This window comes from Periplaneta americana, chromosome 11, assembly GCF_040183065.1.
Source record: "Periplaneta americana isolate PAMFEO1 chromosome 11, P.americana_PAMFEO1_priV1, whole genome shotgun sequence".
Classification (NCBI taxonomy): Eukaryota; Metazoa; Arthropoda; class Insecta; order Blattodea; family Blattidae; genus Periplaneta; species Periplaneta americana.
In genome coordinates, this window is record NC_091127.1 from 111,450,730 (window position 1) to 111,476,662 (window position 25,933).

The 25,933-nt window shown below is 34.7% G+C and overlaps 1 protein-coding gene across 6 annotated transcripts in view; it reads right to left on the minus strand.

Annotated features, from left to right (window-relative positions):
• The window catches only part of Sap47 (Synapse-associated protein 47kD), a 680,382-nt gene that overhangs the window by 612,908 nt on the left and 41,541 nt on the right, over window positions 1-25,933 (minus strand). For 5 of the 6 annotated variants that reach the window (XM_069839891.1, XM_069839887.1, XM_069839890.1 and 2 more), the window contains exon 2: window positions 16,786-17,009. In XM_069839891.1, the coding sequence (XP_069695992.1) occupies window positions 16,786-17,009 (224 nt within the window). The remainder of the gene's footprint in view (window positions 1-16,785; window positions 17,010-25,933) is intronic. The other variant, XM_069839888.1, reaches the window with a different exon arrangement.

Below are 25,933 nucleotides of genomic sequence, written 5' to 3' on the forward strand. Positions count from 1 at the left end.
TCAAAAATCTTTGGCATCTTATACCTATCTTATCATATTTCGATTTTACTTTTCTTTTCCTTGATCACTATTTTTTTAACTTACTATTTCTTTGTTCACTTCTCTGTTCTTCCTTCCTTGCGTTCTTTGTCAAACTCTCTGTGGCTGAAAACGAAAGCTTATCCATCACAAACGCACAACGTTACTGATCTTCACAGAACGTAACACTGATACCATATTTTTCCTGCATCTCCACACCTTTCAACTTCAAATAAAAACATACTTAACCATATTTACTACATATTAGATACAAACAGTAATGAAATACCTGTCAGCAAGCAATGAGCGTCAGAACAACTGATACAATATATGGAGAGCAGTTTGATGACAAGTATAACATCCACTTTGCACAAGATTAGTACTAATCCACTGGACTCTCTATACAGCAAGCCTAAAAGCCATTTCAACAATGAAAATCTCTTACAAACCTCATGGAAATACAACTCTTACAATTAAACCTAAGGAACAACTTTGCACTTGTCCTACTTCAGAAAGGATCAATGTACGAGTGTGTGTGACAATAAAAGTACGCTTCAATAAACTTCAGTTTAGGTATATAATGTACAGTACAGATACGGAAATAAAATCTGGAGCTCCCTTATTGTATATTTCGCTTAAGCCTTGGTTTTTCTGAATCGACGCATGCGACGTGCGAGGTGCGAGGACCGAATCGAATAAATCCGGACTATACGAGAGATAGTGAGTGGTTTCTATGGCTGCGAGATGCGAGGTCTGCGCATCTCGCAGTTATAGAAACCACTCACTATCTCTCGTGTAGTCCGGATTTATGCGAGGCGGGCCTCGCACCTCGCACGTCGCATGCGTCGGTTCAGAAAAACCAAAGCTTTACAACACATTGTGCATGCCCATTTCCCCAAAGCGATAGTCGACACAACATCGCCACAAATCGAGAACCCTTGTCCCTCGGTCACGTCGATTCCATCCCTCGCCGGATCAGAGCAATGACAGAAGCAGATGACTGGTGGACGAAGTATTAAGTCCTACAGTGTATTTTTTTTATTTTATATTTGTTTATTATGATTAACTTTTTTTTTCATTAGGAAGTCAAAATATATCTTCCGATATATATTTTTATAGTGTTCTTTTTGCGGGAACAGTCAAATACAATCCCACGGGACGTGAAAAATAATTTATTCAACATAAAGAAAAAGACTTAACTGAAACATTCGTCGCAGTTGTCCGAAACAATTTTATATTAAGACAAAACAATTCACCGTCTACGGGGACTAAACTCATGATCTTCTGCACGTCGTTCAGACGACGCAAACGACTGAGCTATTATGATGAGGGACAAATTCTGACATGTGCTAAGCGTGTCGATCTCCTGACGACGATCCGGTTCCAGTATTATATGGACAAAGAAGGTTGTAGGGTCATTTGCAGAATTTGTATAACACATGACGTCCATCAATTCATACCTTTCCCATTATTGCTTTTATAACGATAGAGTTATAAATTCCTAACAGTGAGTAGTTTGAATACTAATGTAGTAAAAGTCACAAGAATTATTATTTTCTTCATGTGAAATATTTCACGAGAATAAAATAAAATTATCATAGTAACAGTTAAAATGCTGTGTCTACACTAGTTAAGTACCGTAGAAGAGGGTAAAGTCGATCAAAATTTTGCAAGTTTTTAATGATATTGAGGTTATGCAATGGAGCGAAGGTCCTCAGAAAATAGCATTTTGTCGTCATATCCTTCACTTATGAAGGCATGTTACAAACATTGAACTACAATCTATAAAAAACTGTTTTTTTTTATTTGACTTGTGATCGAAGTTACCTGCTTAAATAGGGTAAGTCGATCACCATTGTATTTTTAGTTTAAGATCGATTTTAAAATATTGCGGAGTAAAGTCGATCACTGTTTATGTTTTTAAAAAACAAATTAAGTGTATTGCATATATTTTATTTGTTATAAGGGGTGTAAAAACAATAATAATCTTCAATATATGCCTATAGCATTATATAGTGTATCTTTTGTTACTGTGATCATACTATTCGATACAATTAGGCCTATAGGTCTCCACTGTACAATCTGTGACTATGATTGCCAACTTATAAAACATAAAAACACATTTCAATACTTCACATACCAACAAACAAAGATTTAAGAATTCAAAATTTACATTGAAATACCACCCTTCAATTATAATCTAAAATGCAATTCAACATTGCTTAGGTTTATATCAGATGTTATTTGAAATCTTCCCCTCCTCATGTCACTTTAGAAACTACGTTGTTCCCATAGTCAGGTACAGAGGGGTGTACAAAATATGTTCTTTTGGCATTGCTTCTCTTACGCAAGAAATTCACCAAAATTTCGTCTTCCTCTTTCCCCACTATCCCATCAATATAAGCTATACTATGACACTTTTCTGTTTATAAGTATTGGTTGGAGGTATTTCGGTGAACAAGTTATTCTTCCTGCTGGTCCTATCTGTTTCGAGTAGGTCGATGGCATGATCGATTTAACCCTACAAAGGTACAAGTTTTCTTAAAATAATAAGTTTCAATACTAACATTTACGAACTCCAAAACTATTATTTCAGGATACAATCTCAACGAAAAGTACTTACATATACTTCCTGTCTCCTTTCACTGCTGACTATAATTTAGAGTTTGTAAGACTTTGTTTTCATTTAAGAGAAAAAGTTGAAAAAAATAATTTCAACTTCAACGGTAATTACACAGTGTTCCCATTGTTGGCATTCGCAGGCTTTTTGATGTCCCTCTCGCTTACATTTACAATGTAAGGCAATGATGTCAGCATAACAAAATTTTAACAAGTAACTGAGAAAATATATAATTTTCAATAAAAATCGCAAATGATCGATTTTACACCCACTTCTATGGTATTTAAAATGTAGTATGATTATGTCCAGATAAAGGATTGTTTAATAATGTAATTGAGAAAAAAATTAAAGAAACATTTGATATTATCAAAACTTCATTTATGTCTGACTTTATATTTCCTTAAATATGATTGCGTAAGTCCAGTATAGTCCAGTAAATCAGTCAGGTTTGTTACACCATTCTGTTCCTATGGATATACAGTTGAAAAAGATATCCCACAGATGTTAGCACAAGCCAGGATTATGCACAAAGAGTCATCTTGATTGTACTGCTATGTTCACCCATTTTGATTTGGCGAGTTTGTATGTCATGCTCTTGCTTTGTGTTTTAGTCTAAGCGTGCATTTTTACTCTGTCAGATCTGGTTGTGTTGTGTTTTCCACAAATAACAACATATAAGGTCAAGATCAAGAGGACATAATAGTACACGTGTGCGATAGTTCACTTGATATTTTGAAGATTTTTAAGCAAAAAAAAATTAGGTTAGCACATGCTTATGTTTGCTTTGTCATGTCTGTTACCTGTCAGATCTGTTACTCCATGTCATGTCTGTTACATTATACAAAACAGTGCCTTAATTTTGGTATAATTAAATATCATTAAAGAAACTAAGGCTCAAATATGGACAATCTACTAAGATAATTGTCGCTGAAAGAATGCTTTTCTGTTAGTTACCGAAGAAGTTACTACATTTATATTATCTTACGTAACAGATGTGATATTAAGATATTTAAAATATTTGTTCATTTTTTATTTGAAGTTAATTCTGTTACTATTCTAAGATCCATACACTGTTTAAAGAATATCTGATATAAAAATAAAGGAATTCTATTTCTATAAAAGATCCATACACCTGACATTTAGCCGTGCCATCAGAGATTCATTAATACTAGTAGAGAATGCTGTAAACCAAGGCGAGTGTACAGTGACTGATTACTATGGCAGAAACATTGCACTATATTAATACATACAGAATATGCGCTAAATATTACTTTTAATTTTGACGTTCTCAATCGTCCATTTGTTATACAAATTTTGCAAATGACCCAGTACTGTGCACCTCGCGCTGTAAGCATTATCAAGAATAGCACGAAATTTTAGTTCCGTAACTGTACCTAAACTTTAACATTAATTAATGAATACAGTTTGTAACAAAAATTATGCAATATGACAACGATTAATTATGGATTGCAAAAATATACTAGTTACACTTTAAGATTCTTGACAGTCTAGTAATTAGCATGAATGTCATTACATTGTAGATTCAAACCCGATTGAAAAAGATAGCTTTTAGAACGATTTAGTACGAAATCACAGATTAATAACACACAGATCTATATTGTGGAACGAATAGAAGATTGTAAATTCTTAGGTTATTATATTGGTTGTAAATACAACAAAAAATAAAATAATTAAGTTCCATATGTTCCTAAGTCATCTATCCAATATTTACACACAAAAATCAGAAAAATTCACTGAATTGAAGTTTTGCAAACTCGACGCTGTTTTATCCATGCATATTTTATTGCTTCTACAAAGAAAAGCAAACTTACTAGTAATTTCCCTGATTATATTGTAGTCTGTTAGCAGAAAGTTAGTCCATTACGTTTTCGTCCATTCGTAATTTGGTCCTAATTTTACGTTTGTCCAGTTATATGTTTGTCCTGCATCAAATTCTGTCCACAAATCTTTCGTCCATGCCATTTTAGTATTACGTGAAATTTCATCCTATATATATTTTGTCCTTACCTGATTTAATCCAAATTTATTTACTTGAAACTTTCGAAGTTGTGTTCATTACAAAAAAAGAATCACTGAAATAAAACATGATGTTTATTTTCAGTTATTTCAAAGAACAAAAATCATGCTTTCATTGCTGCTATTTTTTAGAAGTGTAATTTCCTTCTTTAATTTCCATTTTCGGGGTTCTGCGCGTTGCTGTGTAATTTCATTACAGGTTGCATTACAGATTGACCGATTCTCATATCGCCTTCGATCCTTATTATAAGAGTGATGTTGATAACAGTAACCATCTTTTATGAGCAGTGGTTTGTTCCTTTTTGAGTAATTATTTTGAGGTCAATACCTGATAATTTTAAGTAAAACCAATGTATGCAGTTCCCTAGCAACATCTGTCCATTTTTGAGTTCTCCATTATTTGGTAGCCTATTACATTGTTGTCATCTGTTTAAAATGTGCTTCTAGTATATGAATATCCAAAATCAATCACGATTGGACAATACGTATATTGGACTAATTTTTTGTCAACTAAAAAATTTCTGGACGAAATTTACTCTTTGGAAGAAAATGCTATGGACTTATTCCACTGAACCTAAATATGTTGGTCATAGAAATTTGGACGAAATGTAGTCATTTACTTTAGAGTGCTATGTACTCGAAGAAAAATTTTAATAATGTTGTTATTCACGCTAATGTAAGTTTCATTGAGGAATATCTCAAAATGTTTTCATTACATATGTATTGCAATAATCTCTGATTATACCTATACATTAAATTAATTATAATTCCTTGTTTACGGTTGATATTTAATGCATATTTCCAAACATATTTCTGTATTTGTTTCTGTAAACATATTCAGGCTCTAATTATGATAAATTTAGCTGCTTTAATATCTCATTTATCATGTAAATGCGTACAAATTTACGAAGAATAACATAGTATTCAATAATCTCAATATCTGTAGGTGCAAAGTGTTATTCTCTATGTCTGTATTTTTATACCACTTCCAAAACAAAACTAAGAAGAACTGTAAAACATTTTTCTCATAAATTCCTATTATCTTCAGAAGGAAATGTAAAAACAGTTTATATGCTCGTTAAATATTATCCTATTTACTGGAGAGGGATAGAATAATAAAGTGCAACGAGTTTAGACGAGTTTTCTTAATGAGAACTGTTTTGTGGAGAACTGTGTGCCACAACAAACTACTTGAGGATTTTATGAATGGTATAATTTAAAAAAATAACTTCATAGAAAGAATTCAACTGCAAAACAACGTCTAGAAAAAATTAATTGCTACGAAGGATGGAGCAGAACACTACGCTGAAACCTAGACAAAACTCCAAGTACGTAAGCTTTAATGAAAATAAATAAATGATTAAATGAATGAATGAAAACAAATAAATAAATATATAAATAAATAAACAGACAATACTATACAATATGCAGACAGACAGACAGAAGATTCATGATTTCATTTTCGTCATTATGTATCTGAAGAATTACTTCAGAATAATATAATCTAGTCACTTGGTTACTCAAAATCGATGGATATCACTCAACTGCTAATGTACCGGTACCTGCAAGACGAGAAATCGGAATATGCAAATCTATTTTCCAATTCTCTTTGATTTAGATTGGCCTTGCTTGCTGATATATTTTCCGAATACTTAACACTGTAAATTAGCCGTGGCGAGAACGTGACTCGCGAGACATTGTGACTGGCAGTGAGAGCTGTGCATTTCGCTTGCTTCTAACCTCCGCCAACCGCCACCCTCTCACTCACTGGACTCAAACGCCGTTCCATTTGTATTTGTCTCTGACCTGCGAGTGGCATATGTCTCTCTCGAAACCATGTACGAAAGTTCCAAGTAGGATGGGAGGACGTATTTTTTTGCTGTCAATATGATGAGAATATTAAATGTATGATTTGTTCACAAGTATTACGAGAAAAAAGGTTGTATAACAAAACGGCATTATACATGTTACTGATGAAACATTAAAAGGTTAAGGGTTATTGTTATCATCATCATCTCTGTACGTAGACCTTTTTTCAGCAGATGTACGAATAATGCAATTAGCTCTTCAATTTGAACTCACTGATTTACTATGAGATGTCAAATGAAAGCTAGATGTAAGGACTTGACAAATGTTGAACTTTCAAATCTTTTCCAAAAAATAAAAATCCGAAGCTTCGTTCTTTCGCTTGCTCTCTTGAAGCCATGTTCGCTACAACTTACGTTTGTGAAAAATTATTTTCAACAATTAAAATAGTAAAAACCAAATTTAGATCACGACTGACAGACAAATACCTTCGTGATCAACTACGACTGGCAGTAAGTGACATAATTCCTGATTTTGAAACTTTGTCGCAAAGATATTCTGAAGACAATTTTAGGTTGTGATATTGTTCATTTATTGTTAATTTCTTTCTTCGTTACACGTACTAAACATTAGTTTGTAGCCTTGTACTGTATAAAATTATATTTAAGTGCCTGACGTAAGGAAAATGAAAATCCGTTAATAAGTCAGACAGTTGCTTCACTTCCCCTTCGGGTGTCCGCCTCCCTCCATAGGTGCTACGCACGTTGCAGGTTACACAGTGGCTCGGCGCACGATTACATTTTCGCTACCGCTGCTGTAGATCATCTCGCGACATTCTCAAATCTTTACACGACCCTCCAAGGGATCGCGACCCCTACTTTGGGAACCACTGGTCCAGATAATGTTTCCTCCAAGTTTGCCAGCGATTTAGATGCATTCCTAAATATTTCACATCTTCAGTTTCGAATATAATTTGATTGTAAAGTTGTACTGGTGGACAGGAACTTCGTATTGTAAATGTAACATGTTGACTTTTGATTTAATTGATTTTACTCTCCATTTTTTACACTGGTGAAATGGTGAAGATAGATTTTAAGTGCTTTACATTACATCTATTCAGGTTTTATTACAGATCGTTACTGCAACAGATAAAAAGAAAAGAACGCATTTTTTTGTAGGTATAGTCTAAACGTCACTAACAAATTGTGTAATTGTGTATAAAGTTTGAAATGTCATTCTCCATGCTCAAACAAAACGACACACAGCACTGTTTAAACTCTTCCAAATTTATTGTTTGTAAATAAATTTAGCATCAATGTTCATGCTTTTTATTGCGAAAAGAGTACTTTATTACGTTTTATATCACATCCCTTGTAACAAATACGAGTGTTGTTATTAAAGGTTGCAAAGAGATTTGTATCCTTTACATACACTTGTAAATTTCAATACACTCTTTTTCTTCTATATCCCAACAAAAGTATTATTTTCACCCATATAGAAAATTATATCGATGAAGTTTAATAACACTAGTCTACAACATTTTTTGTGCCGACAAACAGAACGCTGATTATTACCAAGTCTGATGCACTGATTACGAATATGTAATCAGATTTTTTCCATCACGTCAGGTTTCTGAGCACTGCAACAATGTTATATTTTATGAATAGCCATAAATACAGTGCGGCGGCAAATAACTAGGTATTATAAATTGGCTGTAGAATTTTTAGTATCGATGGAACCATAATGAAAATTATGTGTATATATAGATCATTAAATAGAGTTTGAACTTTTGCTCGTCCGTAGTATAGATAATGGCCGTGAGGGAGGGTTCGCGCACCAATAGCAAAGACGGTCAATCACCTATTTGTTCGCGAAAGAGCGCAGATTGCTGCTCGCTATGAAGTGTGGAATTCCGTTGTTTTCGTTCGAGGTGGTGCCATATGGAGAAAGGAAGGAATCCCACAATCCGTCCAGAGACTATAAAGAATTGGAAGCATGGATTCGGGGCATTATCACCAATGCCCCACGCAACTTCCCTTAGAAGACTGTGAATTCCATTACCGGCCGCTTGAGGAAATTGGTGCCTACGTTTAATTTTGATGTATGCATATGTACTCCCATTTAACAAGGTACACATGAAACAAATTTCAATAATTTAATGTTGTAAATATAGAATTTATACACCTAGTATACATGTAGCGCTTCTTTGGTTTCTATCCATTATACCAAGTCCCTTTTCACTTGACACATCTGAATCATGGTTTGTTGATACTTGAAAAATAAGATAGACTTACAGGGTACCTGGTAATGAAAACAGAGACAGTATGTACTTTATTTAGTTCGAGTGTAGAGGTTTTGTTAGTAGTGTGAGCTGTTTGTGTGAACTGAAATGAAGAAGCAAAGGCGTAGTTGTAAAAACTTTCCGAACCAATTGTATGGTGTGAACAAAAAAACCATTAAGATGACTCTTATTTCTGCTTAACCAATGTTACTGGATTTTCTTAAAAAAACAAGAGACTCATTCAGTTTCCTAATCTCCCGTCAGCTATAAGACCAATACCTCATGGAGAAAATTTACCTGTTCCCATTCCATCTTCTACATAGCAAGAAGAATCGGAATCTGACATAACGTCATCTGATGATGTGCAGCCCTCTACATCAAGGGATGACGTCTACATTCCAGATGAAGAGAGAGAAGAAAAGCCACATTTAATAACATAGGTGGAATTCGATGATTGGTATACGTGATTTGTACTTAACTAAACAGCTGACTGAGCTTCTGGGATCTCGTCTTCAGGAATGGAAGGTGCTGGATAAAGAGCTAATGTTTCAGTATTTAGAAACATAAATAAGGATCTATTACCATTTTTCATAGTCACAGATTCTGGAGTTTGTGCATGCAGCGATGTAAATGGACTGATTAAAACTAGGTATTACACATAATGCTGAAGAGAGGCGCTTATTTATACTTGCTTCTAAAATTAGTCTGAAAGCCGTTTTGTTACATAATGGCAATAAACTTTCTTCCATATCTGTAGCATACAGTGCAGCAATGAAAGAAACATACAAAAACATGTGTCGTATTCTTGAAGCCATTAAAATATGAAAACCATTGTTGGCATATTTGCGGGATCTTAAAGTCTTCTACATGGAATGCAGAGTGGATTCACTAAATATCCTTTTTCCTGTGCCTTTGGGACAGCCGAGATACTCAACATCACTATATAGTCAAGGAATGGCCAAGAAGAGAAGACTTCACTCCTGGGAAACATAATGTAAAATTTAAACGTTTAGTTGACCCATAAAAAATATATCTTCAACCTTTACATATTAAATTAGGGCTCATGAAGAACTTTATGAAATGTATGGACACAAAGGCGAAGGTTTCAAATATCTACGAAGGATATTCCCTGGTTTGAGTGATACAAAGTTAAAAGAAGGAATATTCATTGGACCTCAGATTAAAAAAGTGATGGGTGACCAATTTTTTTTAGAAAAAATTAACTCCAAACGAAAGTGCAGCTTGGGAGTCATTTAAAAGTGTTGTGAATGCGTTCCTCGGCAACAAGAAGGAAGAAAATAATAACGAACTAGTTCAGAATCTTTTTCAAAATTATAAGAATTTTGGATACAGGATGTCTGTCAAATTCACTTCCTGCATTCTCATTTAGATTTTTTTTCCCTAAAAACTTGGGTGCAGTGCGTGACAAACAAAGGGAACGCTTTCATCAAGACATTTTACAGATGGGACAGCGTTATAAAGGGAGATGGGATCCATCTATGATGAGTGATTACTGCTGGTTCATACAAAGAGAGAATACTACAACATACACAAAAAAGTGTTTTAAAGCGACGCCTCCTTCCACTACATAAATGTAAGTAGCCGTTTACATCATTATAACATGAAGGATACTTTATGTTTAGTACTAACACCACTATAATAGTGGAAGACAATGTTTATGCATTCTGCATTAGATATTAAAAATGTAGAACTGCTTAGATGGTATCGAACTTTTCAGAAGTGTAATAAGGGTAATAACTGAAAATCTGAGGGTGCTGCTGAAAAATGAGTTCCATTTTTGGATTCAGCATGGCAAATATGTGGATAGTAACAATGTTTCATTTCGGCACAATTTTCAAAGTTAAAATTTGTTGACTAGTGATAATCGTGAAAAAAAGAAAAATTGTTTCAGACATTAATACTACTCGTTTTCAAATCTTCTGAATACGTTTCGGCCATTCGCGCAATGATATTTCTTTGTATGATAGACAAACGTAAGTTACTTAAAAAAAAAAAAAAACATAGCCCCTTTACATGCCATGAAAACACTTGTTGGGCATGGAGGTACAGCCTCATGCTTCCTTGACTTCGGCACTAGAATGAGGTGGTGTGGTCGACACACGGCCTTTTACCCTCGGGAAAGACATGGTACTCAATTTGATAGGAGGCAGGAGGGGACCATTCTAGGAGTATAGCAACAAGAAAATCCCGTCACCATCTGGGATCAAACCCAGGACCTTTCAGTTCGTAGCCAGCTTTTCTACCAACTGAGCTTCCGGCCAATTACTTTAAATTGGTGTTTAATATAATTTTTATAGTGGCCAGACTTGTTAATTTTTGGTAAACAGAAGATAATTTTGAAATTTTTGCTTGAGCACAAATTAATACTCTAAATTAAAATTTCTAAATAAATAAAATTATGTTCAAAAACATATTTCAAGCGAACTGTGAACATAATGGCATACAGAAATATGATGCAGTGTCCATAATAATCGCATAGGCCTACTTTTAGTTCACAGTCCTGTAATTCATAAAACCCATTAACTTTCTTCGTATTAAACAACCATTAACATATCCTTTGTTACACTTTTTTATTCGAGAAACAGATCGATTTCCATACTGTGTTACAGTGAATTCTATTGACTTGCGCACACCATCAAATTTCATGTTTCGTTTTCTGCTATGTGTTACACAAAATTGTTTTTCCTTTCTAGACCACGTTCGCTCCCTAGCTTCGAATACAGTACATATTGAGTGCATCCTCAAATTTCTACCTTTGTTTCTTACCATTTGTGTTGCACACTTTTTTTATTTCGAGAGTCCGTTCATTTTCCAGCCTCGGATGAAGTGAAGTATTTGACTTATTGTGTAAGCCGTCAAATTTCTACCTAAGTTTGTCACAGATCTACATATGCGGATACATCTACAATCTTAATCGTGTGTGTCTGACCCATGATAAATCTTTCCGCAAAGCAGTAAATGAGGGGAATTTGATGGAACAAAAAGCAAGTGGCCGGTGATTTTACCTGGAGGTCAGCTACAGCGATCTTTTACGTGTCATAAGCCATGCTAAGAATTTTTATTGTTCCTAAAATGTCAACATCCTCGGCTAGGTTTAAATCTCGGAACTTCAAATATAAGAATAAGTCTGGCAACTGCTGGACTACAGAGAATTATTACAGAATCTGCATGCTATACTTCGTTCCATAATGTCTGACAGGAGATGTAAACATTGCTCACAGAGGAGGAGAGAAGTACAATTGCTATTCAACTAATGGCAGAGGTCTCATTCCACGCTTGACTTGAGGTTGGGCGGTCTGAAGCATTCTACCCTCGCCCAACTTCAAGACAAGCGTGGAATGAGAACCTCTGCCATTGCTTTAATAGCTATCATACTTCTCTCTTCCTTTGCCGGCAATGTTTACTTCTTCTGTCAGACATTATGAAACGAAGTATAGAACAGTGACCAAACGCTGTGCACGACAAGCAACGTGTTGTACAGGAACATCATTTTATTTTTACTAACATTTTTAATATGAATGTGGCTATATCTTTGGATTAACGGTTCAGAACCGGAAACAACGTTCGCTACCCCCTTCCACGATTGGAGTTCGATGATACTGGCATAAAATACAAACAAATCACTTTATTAGGTACAGGAGGTTAGAAAAGTAGTTCATCCATTTACATAAACTACGAAATATCGCGATTCCGAGTTTTATAATTTTCATTAGGCTTTTGTTTAATCAAACTATAACAATAAGTGTTTTTACTCACGAACGTATTCATTATGTAATGTATATTATACTGTCTACAGCACATTAGCGTACAACATAGAGAATGAAGTTAAATTTAAAAATAATCACAATATGGATATTTAAACACATTTTTTAAAATGGTGGCCGTTCATTTCGATACAGGCTTCAGTTCTTTTGTGCATATTATCGCATTATAGACTATTGCACCTAATTCCAATTGCCAGTTTCGTCCTTCGTACTACTAACTCACATTGAAATAATTCTGTACCTACTCTACAAAAGAGTACTTTACGTACTGTAAATTCAATCTTCACTTCTGCCCGATCCGAAAAGATAAAATTACTCAGACATGCTATCTTCTATCCTTCCAAGTGGTTTTGTCGCAGAGTCGTAGAAAGGGGGAAAATAACGTGACAGTTAATTACTTAACGAGGCTCTTTTAAGTTATTTTAAAAAGTTGTATAATATTATGCAGACGTCCAATTCCTATCAGAAATATGTTTTCAGAAAAGAGCTAAGACATCCCAGCCACTAGCCTTTACAGAGGGGCGAGCAAAAGTGGGTGGGGGAAACCAGGATGCGACGTAGGCAAACGGACGACAGTACCTGTGCGAAAATACGATTCAATATTGAAAGCTCTTTCGTCACTGGAAAACGCGAATATATTTCTGGAATGTACTATATTCACCAACATAGTAATGTTTACTATGACTGTAAGGCGACTTTGACTGCATACACGGCCTTAGTTCTGTGTGGAGGACGGTTGCAAGTTTACTACTAGAGGGGGTGGGAGTGAAGTACATTAAAAAACTCAGGTACAATAAAAATGGAAGTAAAAATAAAATGATGTCCCTGTATTAACTTCAGTGTCCATGAATTTTCTGTGATACAGGTTGGGTATCGTAGTGAGCAATGTCTCTAACGTTTCACAACGATAGTTTATATTCTTAAGAAAAGTTATCATAGTTATGACTCCTGGTTTAGTGTTAGAGAAGGCCGTATGGCCTTAACTCTGCCAGGTTAAATAAATCATTATAATAATAATAATAATATTATTATTATTATTATTATTATTATTATTATTATTATTATTATTATTATTATTATTATTATTATTAAGTCAGTCACACGCCAAGGTGATACTGTCATAATACGTAACATTTTACATCACGAGTATAAAAAAGTGACATACCAGAATTTTGTTCTCTCTCTGAAGATGAAATCTTGAATTTTGATTCCATCCACGACATAATTTCATATAGAGGTACTCCCCTGTAGCTCAACCGCCATAAAACCTCACATCTGTTACAGAATGTCGTATTACTATATATAACCTACTGCGCACACTCATACATACACAAATCTACACTGAAAAAAGGAAAAGTACTCTAAGACAAAAAAATATCATATTCCATCATTATCTTCCTGTAAAGCAATGTGATTGGTAACCTACTACGATTTCCGTCACACATTTTTAAGTTGTTCCTACAGTTCTTTGTTATAATGGCTAGTAGTTTATACCTTGACAACCTAGTATATCTTACATTCCATAATAAAAGTGAAATGAGGATCTGCACAAACAATAAGAATCATAAAAATCACTCAGTTTGGCAGTAAGAGACATATGAGAAGACCTAGCAAAATGCTTAAACGGTATATACTTGAACACAAGCTACAAAGTGAATAAAAAAATTAAGGATAAAAACAACAAAGACGGATAGAAACAAAATAAGGAAAAAAATAACAAAGGAGAAAGAGAATAGCAACAACGGTAACAAAGAAGACGAAAACAAACAATAACAAAGGAAAAATAACAAAGAAGACGAGCAGGAACAAGGAAGGAAACAACAAAGAAGAGAAGACAATAGTAACAACGATAATAAAAAAGATGAACGGAAACAATGAAGAAAATAACAACAAAATATAAACAGAAGAACGATAACAAAGAAGAAAGCACAAGAAATAAAAACGAAAAATAAAGAGAATTGTGAAAACAATAATAAAGAAGACGAAAAGGAACCGGAAAGAACAAAAGAGAAAGAGAAAAGGAACAACAGTAAAACAAAAAAAATTAACGGAAACAACAAAGAACATAGCAACAACACAGAAGAAATATGATAGTAACAACGATTATATAGAAGGCGAAAAAGAAGCGATAAGAAAGATGAGGAGCAGGAAAAGAGAAGACGAAAAGTAGGAATAAGAACAAAGAAAAGAAAACACTAAAAGAAGAAACAAGAACAAAGAGAGAAGGAGAAAAGTAGGAACAAGAACAAAGAGAGAAGGAGAAAAGTAGGAACAAGAACAAAGAAAAGAAAACACTAAAAGTAGAAACAAGAACAAAGAGAGAAGGAGAAAAGTAGGAACAAGAACAAAGATAGAAGGAGAAAAGTAGGAACAAGAACAAAGAAAAGAAAACACTAAAAGTAGAAACAAGAACAAAGAGAAAAGACGAAAAGTAGGGACAAGAACAAAGAGAGAAAACGGAAAGTAGGAACAAGAACAAAGAAAAGAAAACACTAAAAGTAGAAACAAGAACAAAGAGAAAAGACGAAAAGTAGGGACAAGAACAAAGAGAGAAGACGAAAAGTAGGGATAAGAACAAAGAGAGAAAACGAAAAGTAGGAACAAGAACAAAGAAAAGAAAACACTAAAAGTAGAAACAAGAACAAACAGAGAAGACGAAAAGTAGGGACAAGAACAAAGAGAGAAGACGAAAAGTAGGGACAAGAACAAAGAGAGAAGACGAAAAGTAGGAACAAGAACAAAGAAAAGAAAACACTAAAAGTAGAAACAAGAACAAAGAGAGAAGGAGAAAAGTAGGAACAAGAACAAAGAAAAGAAAACACTAAAAGTAGAAACAAGAACAAAGAGAGAAGACGAAAAGTAGAAACAAGAACAAAGAGAGAAGACGAAAAGTAGGGACAAGAACAAAGAGAGAAAACGAAAAGTAGGAACAAGAACGATGAAAAGAAAACACTAAAAGTAGAAACAATAACAAAAGAAAGAAGGCGAAAAGTAGGAACAAGAACAAAGAAAAGAAAACACTAAAAGTAGAAACAGGAACAAAGAGAGAAGGAGAAAAGTAGGAACAAGAACAAAGAGAGAAGGAGAAAAGTAGGAACAAGAACAAAGAGAGAAGACGAAAAGTAATAACAAGAACAAAGAAAAGAAAACACTAAATGCAGAAACAAGAACAAATAGAGAAGGCGAAAAGTAGGAACAAGAACAAAAAGAGAAGACGAAAAGTAGGAACAAGAACAAAGAGAGAAGACGAAAAGTAATAACAAGAACAAAGAAAAGAAAACACTAAAAGCAGAAACAAGAACAAAGAGAGAAGGCGAAAAGTAGGAACAAGAACAAAGAGAGAAGACGAAAAGTAGGAACAAGAACAAAGAGAGAAGACGAAAAGTAGGAACAAGAACAAAGAGAGAAGAGGAAAAGTAGGAACAAGAACAAAGAAAAGAAAACCCTAAAAGTAGAAACAAGAACAAAGAGAAAGCATAGTAAGAACAACAAAGAATATTAAGAAAGCAAAGATGAGAACGATGAAAATCAGATGAAGAGACGAGGAACAGCTATAATAATACAAAGAGGGATGATATGAAAACAGTAACACAGAAGATAAAGAGCAACTTATATGAAGAAGAAACATTACAACAAATAAAAGCGTAAGAGAAGAATATCAATAACTAGAAAAATAACACCATTAACAAAGCTGACCAATAGAAACAATAACAAAGAAGACGAAGAAGACACATGAGCAGAGAAGCAACAATAACAGTATCCAAACGCTAAGGAAAGAGATACAACAATAACAAGAAGACGACAACGAGAAACAATAATAAAAGAGAAATAGAGGTAAAAAGAAGAGAAGCAACAGTAATAATGCAGAGTATGATAAACAATAATAAAGGAGTTGAAGAAAACAATGCAGAATGAGGAAGAGAAGAGAGGCGGCCATAACGACAACGGATGATCAAAACAATCTATTGCCAAATTACGTTTTCATATATCACCTATCAGCAACATTCACAAGTTATTTACAAGCAACGAGTGTCTCGACTCTTTGCATTTTAATCTTTGAAAGAAATATCTGCACTTTTAGGTTACAAATGGTAATTACGTGTATCTTTACAGTGACATACACTAAAACTTCGGAACCCCGGAAATGTAAGCTACATGAAACAGCCAAAGCAAAAAGATAAAAGGGGCTGCAGAATAGGCGCCTGTTCTGCAACCCTGGAGCGCGGCAGGTGATGCTTACCTGGAGTCATCGTCTTCCTTCTGCTGCTCGACAGGAGAGCCCTTCACAGACTTCTCGGAAGCGGGCGACTCCACGTCGATCTTGCCCTCCCCTGCGGCAGGCATATCCTGATTCTCGGCGGTTGTGTCATCTCCCTTGCGCAACCCCGGCACTCCACTCAGCCAACCTGTCATTTGGCTTTTCACACTGGAAAGCATTTCCAGCTTGCTGCCTTTCGTGGGGCTGCAACCAAAGAATTACTCCATCAAAAACCATCAAACCTTAACAGAGAAAAGAGGCGCTTAGCTGCTCTGTCCGCGATATGTGAGCATACATATTGCAGTTAAGTTAGTTGCACTGAAGGTTCATTTCTTTTTTATCCAATCGTGAATACTCTGATTCCCATCGGCTTCCCTCTTTGGATTTACGCACCAGAACTTGCAGATCATTCAGCCGGCGTTGATCGTGAATGTGTCATAGGTGACTGATTTGCGTTACGAATGGCAATGGTAATGTTTAAAAGAAAATGGGAAAACGTATGTATTCCACGAAATCCTACCTTCAACTGGCAGGTTAACGGTGTGCCAGGAGGATTAAAATAGATTGTTTTCAAGTCGTGGGAAGATATCTGAGATGTACCAACACAATGAATAGATGCATAAAATTACAGCATATACTCGTATTTCTACTTAACCACAATTAAAGGTAGGACTACTTGTTTCTACAATGTATAATATACTTAGCCTACCTCCCATGTAATATTACAGTTTGGGGGTCGGCTTAACGAAGTTCAACACATTTGTAAAATACGTGATATTAGTGCAAAGGAACTAATATTATATTGAGGTTAGCAATTACTGCGATGACGTAAAATTATTACGAGGGCTGTAGGCAAAGCGATAGCGTTACTTCAAAAAAAAAAAAAGTACGAAGTAAATTTATGCTGATGAAAAGCAATTGTTGAAAAAGTACCTAATATGAAAAAGAAATTAAAGTAGACCTAAAGCCACGGGAAATGGGCTATCTAAACTGCAGTACTCCTTATACCTACACCCACACTGCTTTTAAATCCAGATTTGCAATGTATGACATAATGATTTTTTTCTGTATAGAGAGCACAACAATATGTTTTAAATTTATCTTCAAGAAAAGGCTCACTAACAATAAAAAACTGTACATTTTCCTTCCTAAATCGGTATGAATTTCCATAGTCTGCAGGTTCTCTTCTTATGAATCCACTCAAAACGCAAACTACGAATTTTCATAGAAAATGTTAAAATGAAAAGGAAACTCTACCTTTCGAGGTTTTTAGAGTTTCCTACGAAGTTTTATTTCTTACTTACTTATAGCTTTTAAGGAACCCGGAGGTTCATTGTCGTCCTCACATAAGCCCGCCATTGATCCCTATCCTGTACAAGATTAATCCAGTCTCTGTCATATCCCACCTCCCTCAAATCCATTTTAATATTATTCTCCTATCTACGTCTCGGCCTCCTCAAGAAAAGGCTCACTAACACTAATGCTCTACTATGCATTAGTACGATCGAAACTCGAATATGCATAGTAGTTTGGAACTCAATTACAACTACTGATTCGGCTAAATTATAACATATACGATACAAAGAAAATGTATATCTTTATGTTCATTCAGATTCCTGCCCATTGATTCCGGGTATAATTATGAGACAAAATGCAAATCCTTTATTTGTGCAAGCCTATATGCTAGACGCCATGAGCTCGATTATATAATTATTATCTATTCTTTTGCAAGGTCCTCAAAGTTGAAATATCTTCTGACTCCTCCTTATATAATATTAGCTTACGTATTCCGACGAAAGATATGAGGGCTGGCAAACGTTTCTACAATAGAAATTCAATTTTTTTTTCACCAGTTTCCGAATGCATTAAAAATGCCAACATACATGGCATCGATCGTTTTAATGTATAGACTTAGTTTGCTCTTGGCAATGACATATCATTTACTTATTCTTGTAAAATTATCTTTAATTTTCTTTGTAACATTTCTGGTATTCTATAGTAAGTCCTACAATATATCACCGAATAGAGAAAAATTCTTCGTTTAAGATTGTTTCATCTTCATCTGTATCCATTGATTAGCATTATAATATTAATTTACTTATTTTAAATTTGTTATTATCATTGTAAATATTGATTTAAATTTATATTATTGTATTATTGCATCAATTGTGCTAAGCTATTATTGGCCAATGGCTGTTGTCTAGCACATTAATATCATAAATAAAAATATTATTATTATTATTATTATTATTATTATTATTATTATTATTATTATTATTATTACAAGTTGTTCTAAAAAATGTAAACATTCGACAATTTTGCGTTCAATAAAAACATAATTAAATTAGGCTAATTTAAAATTGGTACCAAGTTTCACATTACTATTTTCTAAATTCTACTCTAGTCGCCACGCTGGTCTAGTGGCTAGAGCACTGGAATTATAATCTTGTGGATTCTGGTTTCATTCTCGGTGTACCCGTAATTTATAACTTGTGTTGGACAAGCTCGTGGTCCAGATAACGCAGGAGATTTGTCAGGGAGCTCCGGTTCCCCTGTGGCATCCCAAGAAATATCAATGATCATCTCATGTTATCGCGAGTGTAGCAGACCAGCCTCCTATGGCGAACCCTGGGAAATAACTATGTCGGTAAATTGATCTACATAACTGGTTTCATCTGGGTGAATGACGAAAAGTATCCGCCATTAGCAAAAGAAAAAAAAAATCTACTCTGCATTTTAGTCCTAGTAGCCGCACTACAGCAATATGAGGAAAAAGGGAACCTCATCATGAAAAACGTTGAGAAACACTGATCTAGACCATCAACCTATCACACAAGAAGTCTATACACCAGGAATCTTTAATTTTTTTCCGTCGGGCCCGGATTGATGATAATATCGCAATAAAGGGGTTTTGGGGTTGAGTAAGATAGGTGCTGGTCTTACATACAATGATTGGTTACTCCGTATAATTGCATGTAAGTATAGATATAGACAAAGAATAATTACAGGAAAAGTAACTACGGCGAAAATTAGCATTAGTACATCTTGATTACACAACTTTTTTAACACTATATCACTTCGGAATATACAGTTTATTGCTGTCACGTATTAAATATTATGTACAGTACTTTGTTGACTAGTTTCAGCCTGTTATGGGCTATCTTCAGAACGGGGTAGTCCTGGTTTTCGCGCCTTCTATTTGCGTTTCCTGTGAGAGTATGTTTGTGTAGTGTAATGTGGAGTCAAAAAGTATGTGTGTTCTGAAATTGAGTTGTGTGTTGAGGACTTCATGCGGGTGTGTTTCTGTGTGCGTGTATATTTCGTATTGTTCTAGTGTGTTTAGTTTCTGGTTTTCCGGTTGAATACGTAGAATTTCCATGTCTGTGTGTATGTTGCTGTAGGTGTGGTTGGCATTTGTGATGTGTTCTCCGCATGTCGAAGTGTTCTATAATTTTGTTATGGTTGTGATGTGTTCTTTGTAACATGTTTGAAATGGTTTGCCTGTCTGTCCTATTTAGAAGTTGTTGCAGGTGTTGCATTTGAGTCGTACTACAGTAATATGAGGAAAAGGGGAAAACATGAAAAATATTGAGAAACACTGATCTAAATCATGTGTTGTAAAAATACCGTATAAATGGTATAATACCAAAATGCAGTGTATAATACCGTATTAATCCTAATCCACAATATTACTCCATTTCTTATTATACGTCTAAAAATAAACAATAATAATAATGGTTTATTTAACCTGGCAGAGTTAAGGCCATACGGCCTTCTCTAACACTCAACCAGGAATAAAACTGCGATACAAAACAAAACCCTACAAATTTACAAAGTAAAGTACATTTCAATTTTACACACAAAACTGAAGAAGATAATCATAACAAGTCAGCAGAAATCAGACCTAATATATGACATATAGAAAGAAAGGAAAATATATCATGAAATCTGAACAGTAGGTCAAAATAAATGAGACATACAAAGTAGGCCTATAATAATAATAATAATAATAATAATAATAATAATAATAATAATAATAATAATAATAAAACAGAATATAAAAAATGTGAATACGTGGAAACATGCAATACAACACTTGTCATAATAGTAAGTTAGTTTGGCAACTCGTCATAAGATAATTTTCTAACTTGGATTTGAAAGATTTCAATGTTCGGCAGCTTTTGACTTCAGGCGGCAGAGAGTTCCAGTGACGGGAGGCAACAGTGAAAGATGAGGAATACAGAGATGATGTGTGGAGTGGAATTTCTAGCGTGTTATCGCGTTGTGATCGAGTATGAATATTATGATAGCGAGAGAGAGTATGAAAACGGGAGAATAAATAAGAGGGGAATGAAGTATGCATAATTCCATATAAAAGAGAAAGCGAGTGCAGATTTCTCCTCTCATGTACCTAAGCCATGATAACTTCTCGAAGGAAAGTGAGATATGGTCATAGTATCGAACATTACAAATGAAGCGTACGCACGCGTTATGAACACGCTGTAGTTTGTGAGGAATCAATCCTGAGATCACTGAACAAAACGTCGAAATAATCGAAGTGAGGTAGAATGGATGTCTGTACCAGCGTCTGTTTTAATTTAGATGGATAATGATACAATCTTTTTAGTGAATGGAGAATAGAGAATGCTTTCATTGGTATAATTCGATACAACTCATCTCCTTTTTGCATATACTTCAGGCGACATGCTTCTATCTTTATCGATTGGTAAAATGAAAACAAATGAAAGCGGAGTGAGATTCTGGAACTCACAAACCTCCTGGACGCTACCTCAGAGCAAGTATAATATAAACAACGCGTAACTGGAATTTCATTAGTTACTCTGGCGGCCATTATAATTCCACTTTAATTCATATGCCTCCAATTTAAAAAAAATCATTAGTTGTCAACAGACTCAGTGAAATGCGTCCTCGTGCTCAGGTATGGAAGTAGAGCACTTTATTATACAAGCAGAACAATCTGCCATTTTAATCCACAGTCAAGGTGACATAATTTTAACATGAGATTGTGTACAAGAACAAGATTATACATGCATATTTGAGGTTGGGAGACAGTGAGCTTTGATTATACTGTAGTTGTCTGTGAAATAAGTAACTACAATGGTAAAATAAATCCATGTGAAAGAATTAAAATTTGAACGAATGTTAAAAATACGAAGTAAAGTAAATCCTATGTGCAATAATTTAAGTGAAAATTAATGAAGTAATTAATTTAAAAATATAAAATATAAAGTAAAGTAGATCCTATGTGCATACTATGACACTGTTTCAATTGACATTAATCAGTTGATTTAACCAATTACAACTAAAAAATGATCTGCACGTGGAGACTCGAATCCTCGAAATTCCGAATTAAAGACCAGCATTTTGACCACTAGACTACTAGAGCCGTATTCATAGACATTTTTAGCGCGGGTTTTCGGTGAATTATCAGCGTTTTTCGTATTCATAAACCAGTGTTAGCGATAGAATATGATTTGAATTGTGTACTAGTAACCAGTGGATAGCCGGGACTAGCTTAGTACCCTCATAGCGCGTGCTGCGAAATGTCTATGAATAGCACCCCTAGTGACGACAATGAATTAAACTCTCTATATGAAGTAGTGCAGCCTGAATAGATGTTTCAATGAATGCAAATATTGAAATCACATTTCATTTCTTGGAATATTTCACCATAAGATATGTTGAATCATACTAATATTACACGGATAATTATTTATTGTTGGCGTCCAATTCTTGCGTCTCGAATTTATAGGCCTCTTCTTTCATTGTCAGCAGGAAAATGGTACAAATGTAGACTCTATGCCTACAATTATTTGTACAATTTGAAGCCGCACAACCAACCATTGCGTAAAATTAATAATGTAGTTTAATGTTTAAAACTAAAATGCATCCACATGTCAGATCTTTTACAGCTTGATTCAGGGATTTTGACCCCTGCAATAAGTAAGTAGATAGACTAAGAGCAAGTTCCTCATCACGCTGGCGAGCTGAGTCACACAGGTCAGACCGCGCAATCTTAACACCTAACACTTCCTTCTTATCAAAAACACAATATTCTTCCACACTTTCTGTTATAACCTCTAACTGTTGAGGACTCTAATCTTGGAACCTGACAGGAATGCGACGCGACCCTACAGTTCGCGATAGTGACCCCTATTAGTAATGCTAGCCTGCTATCAGATATCTAAAAAATTGTCTTTTCTTCCTACCTCACAGCGGAAGCTGTTGAGCAAGTTCCATGTCAGCATCAAATTCAGGTGCGGTGTCACTGTTCTCACTACCCCTACTGCCATCACCGTCATCAGTATTACTAATGTTATCACTACCACTGTCGTAAGCCCCTTAAATTTATAATAATTAGGGTTGTAACGTTAGGGAACGGTAGGGTGCGTTACAGTGGTTTCAAGTTGACTATCCGTTCACCAGTCAGTACTCTAGCACGCATAAACAGTGTACCTGCTGAATACTCCGTTCGGAGTCACTACCGTAGCATGCGTAAACAGTGTACCTGCTGAATAATGATGCCGAAGATTGAAAGTTCTCAGACGCATATTTTTGCAGCGGAATTTTGTGAGAGTTTTGAAGTGAATGACGGGAATATTATATGTAAATTATGCAATACAAATATACGAGGTTACAAGCGATATTATGTACAGAGACATTGCAGCACAAGAAAATAAAGGAGGAAACTCAAACCGACGAATAATTTTATTCTATGGCAATTCTTCTGCACATAACGAAAGGTACGTAAAAATATATCTATGTAGCGTATGTTTACTTTTAAACCTTTCCAGACTTATGTGCACCTTGTTATTCGTGTAATCGATTGCAGAACTAAGTCAACATCCCTGGCCTATGTACCATACTGCAGTCAACTTCTATAATCGGTCCCCAACATTACAAGCCTAATAATTTTATTAATCACTAGCCGTACCCGTGAGCTCCGCTGCACCCGTTAGAAATAAATATAAAGTAATTATATAATTAAAATAGGACATTTGATCCAGGGAACATTCGTGTTTGATAGAAGGATAAATCGTTTAATATGTTACTTAATTTAAATTTCATCCAAATAATTAAAATGCGATCATTTTAGTCCAGAGACACTCATTTGGTGCAATGACAATTCCTTTAACATGTTTCTTAATTTTGATTACATGCAACCATAGTTTAATGAAGATTGACATCATTTAGATTTAATATGTATATTTTATTTTACTTGTTATAGGTTTTCATTGAATTATGATAACTTAATTTTAACCCTTGTTTTCTACGTATTCAGTAAATGGCGCTTGGCCCACTATGGTTCTGAACCCTTCAAATAACTTAAATTATATTATATTATATTATATTATATTATATTATATTATATTATATTATATTATATTATATTATATCAGAAGTTACTGTAATAACATTATAGCATTATGTCCATCTAAAGAAACTACACTTTCCAATGGTGAAATAATAATTAATTATACAAATCGGTTAATTTAGCTTCCGATATTACTTCATACAAACACAGAAATATTCTCTGTAGGCTATCTTTCATAGCTTTCGATTGTTGCTGTCCAAGGCCCCTTATAGACGAAGACATTCGTTTTTTTAATTCATTACACGGCCTTAGACGGCAGTTTTTTAATTTTAAAACTAATTTATCTCATTAAATATCAGTCCTATTAAAATGTTTCAAGGAATAAGACTTATCGAAAATTATTTTTAAAGAATCTTTTGTTATGTAACATTTTTCACAAAAACCAATAATAAGCGAGATATTTCGATTTATTTAATTCAGGCCCCCTTATAACCCTCCTTTTAAATAATGTATTTTGAATGTCATTTAGCCTAAAATCTAAGTTACAACGAACTTAATTTATATTCCAATTTTCATCGAAATTCGTTCAGCCATTATCGCGTGAAAAGGTAACAAACATACAGACAGACATACAAACAAAAATTTCAAAAAAGCGATTCTCGGTTTCAGGGTGGTTAATTATATATGTTAGGACCAATTATTTTTGGAAAATCGAAAATTACCAGAAAAATTTCGGCTACAGATTTATTATTAGTATAGATATACTGTATGATTGGAGTCCATGTTTTTCACAGTACCCTATTGTTTTTCTACATTTTCAATGTGTCAACAGAATTCTTCTCAGTTCGTGTGGACACTTACACTCTCATTTTGCCAACATTTTCGAAATATCATATTGCTATTCACCCAGGTCTCATCTATATAAAAACTGATTGTCCCTTGCTCCGGAATTCATTTATTTGCACCAGATACTGTACCTCGATCTCCAATCTACGATGGGTGAAATTATTTTCAGAACGTCTTGTAATATTGAACACGTGCAATGATAATACACAAGCCTCAGTACGTCCATCTGTTGTTTTTGATTCCCCTCTTCATTGCACTACCTCACCCCGCAAGTTCCAAGATTGGAGTCTTCAACAGTACGTCTTTAACTACTGTACTCCAACCAGGAAAGACGCAGCGGAGGAATGCTATGAATGAATTTTGATATCATAAGATGTCATAAGGTCACACACGTGGGTACAAGCATCTCCACTGGCTAACTCTCAAAGCACAAACGATAACACTGATACACATATTTTATACTACCCTAGTTACAAAATTAGATCACGGTTAATTTCCTGTCTTTTAATCCCTCCATACAGGAAATAACATAGGCTATGCATGTTTTTTAAACTGGCGTTATAACAGTAATATTATCTATCTACTTCGCTCCAATAGATGACGCAATAGTACGCACATTCCTTTTACGGTTAATCTCCTGGTTGGAGATAAACAATGTCATGATGACATTTTCTTGACATGAGTGTCCCTCAGCTACGAGCATTGATATTATTTTCATTCTTTCTCATCCCTCTTCCCCTTCTATGCACATTTGTAATTAAATTTCTTTCTTATGACACAACACACAGCTCGCTCACTAGCCAAACAACCAAGGACAGGGGCCAATAACGTTGAATCGAGCTTGTACTTTCCGTATCGTTGTTTCCCCCACACAGTCACGTCACGTCACGTCACGTCACGTCACGTCAATCGCTTGGGAATCAATATGGCGGATTGCTCTGCTCTG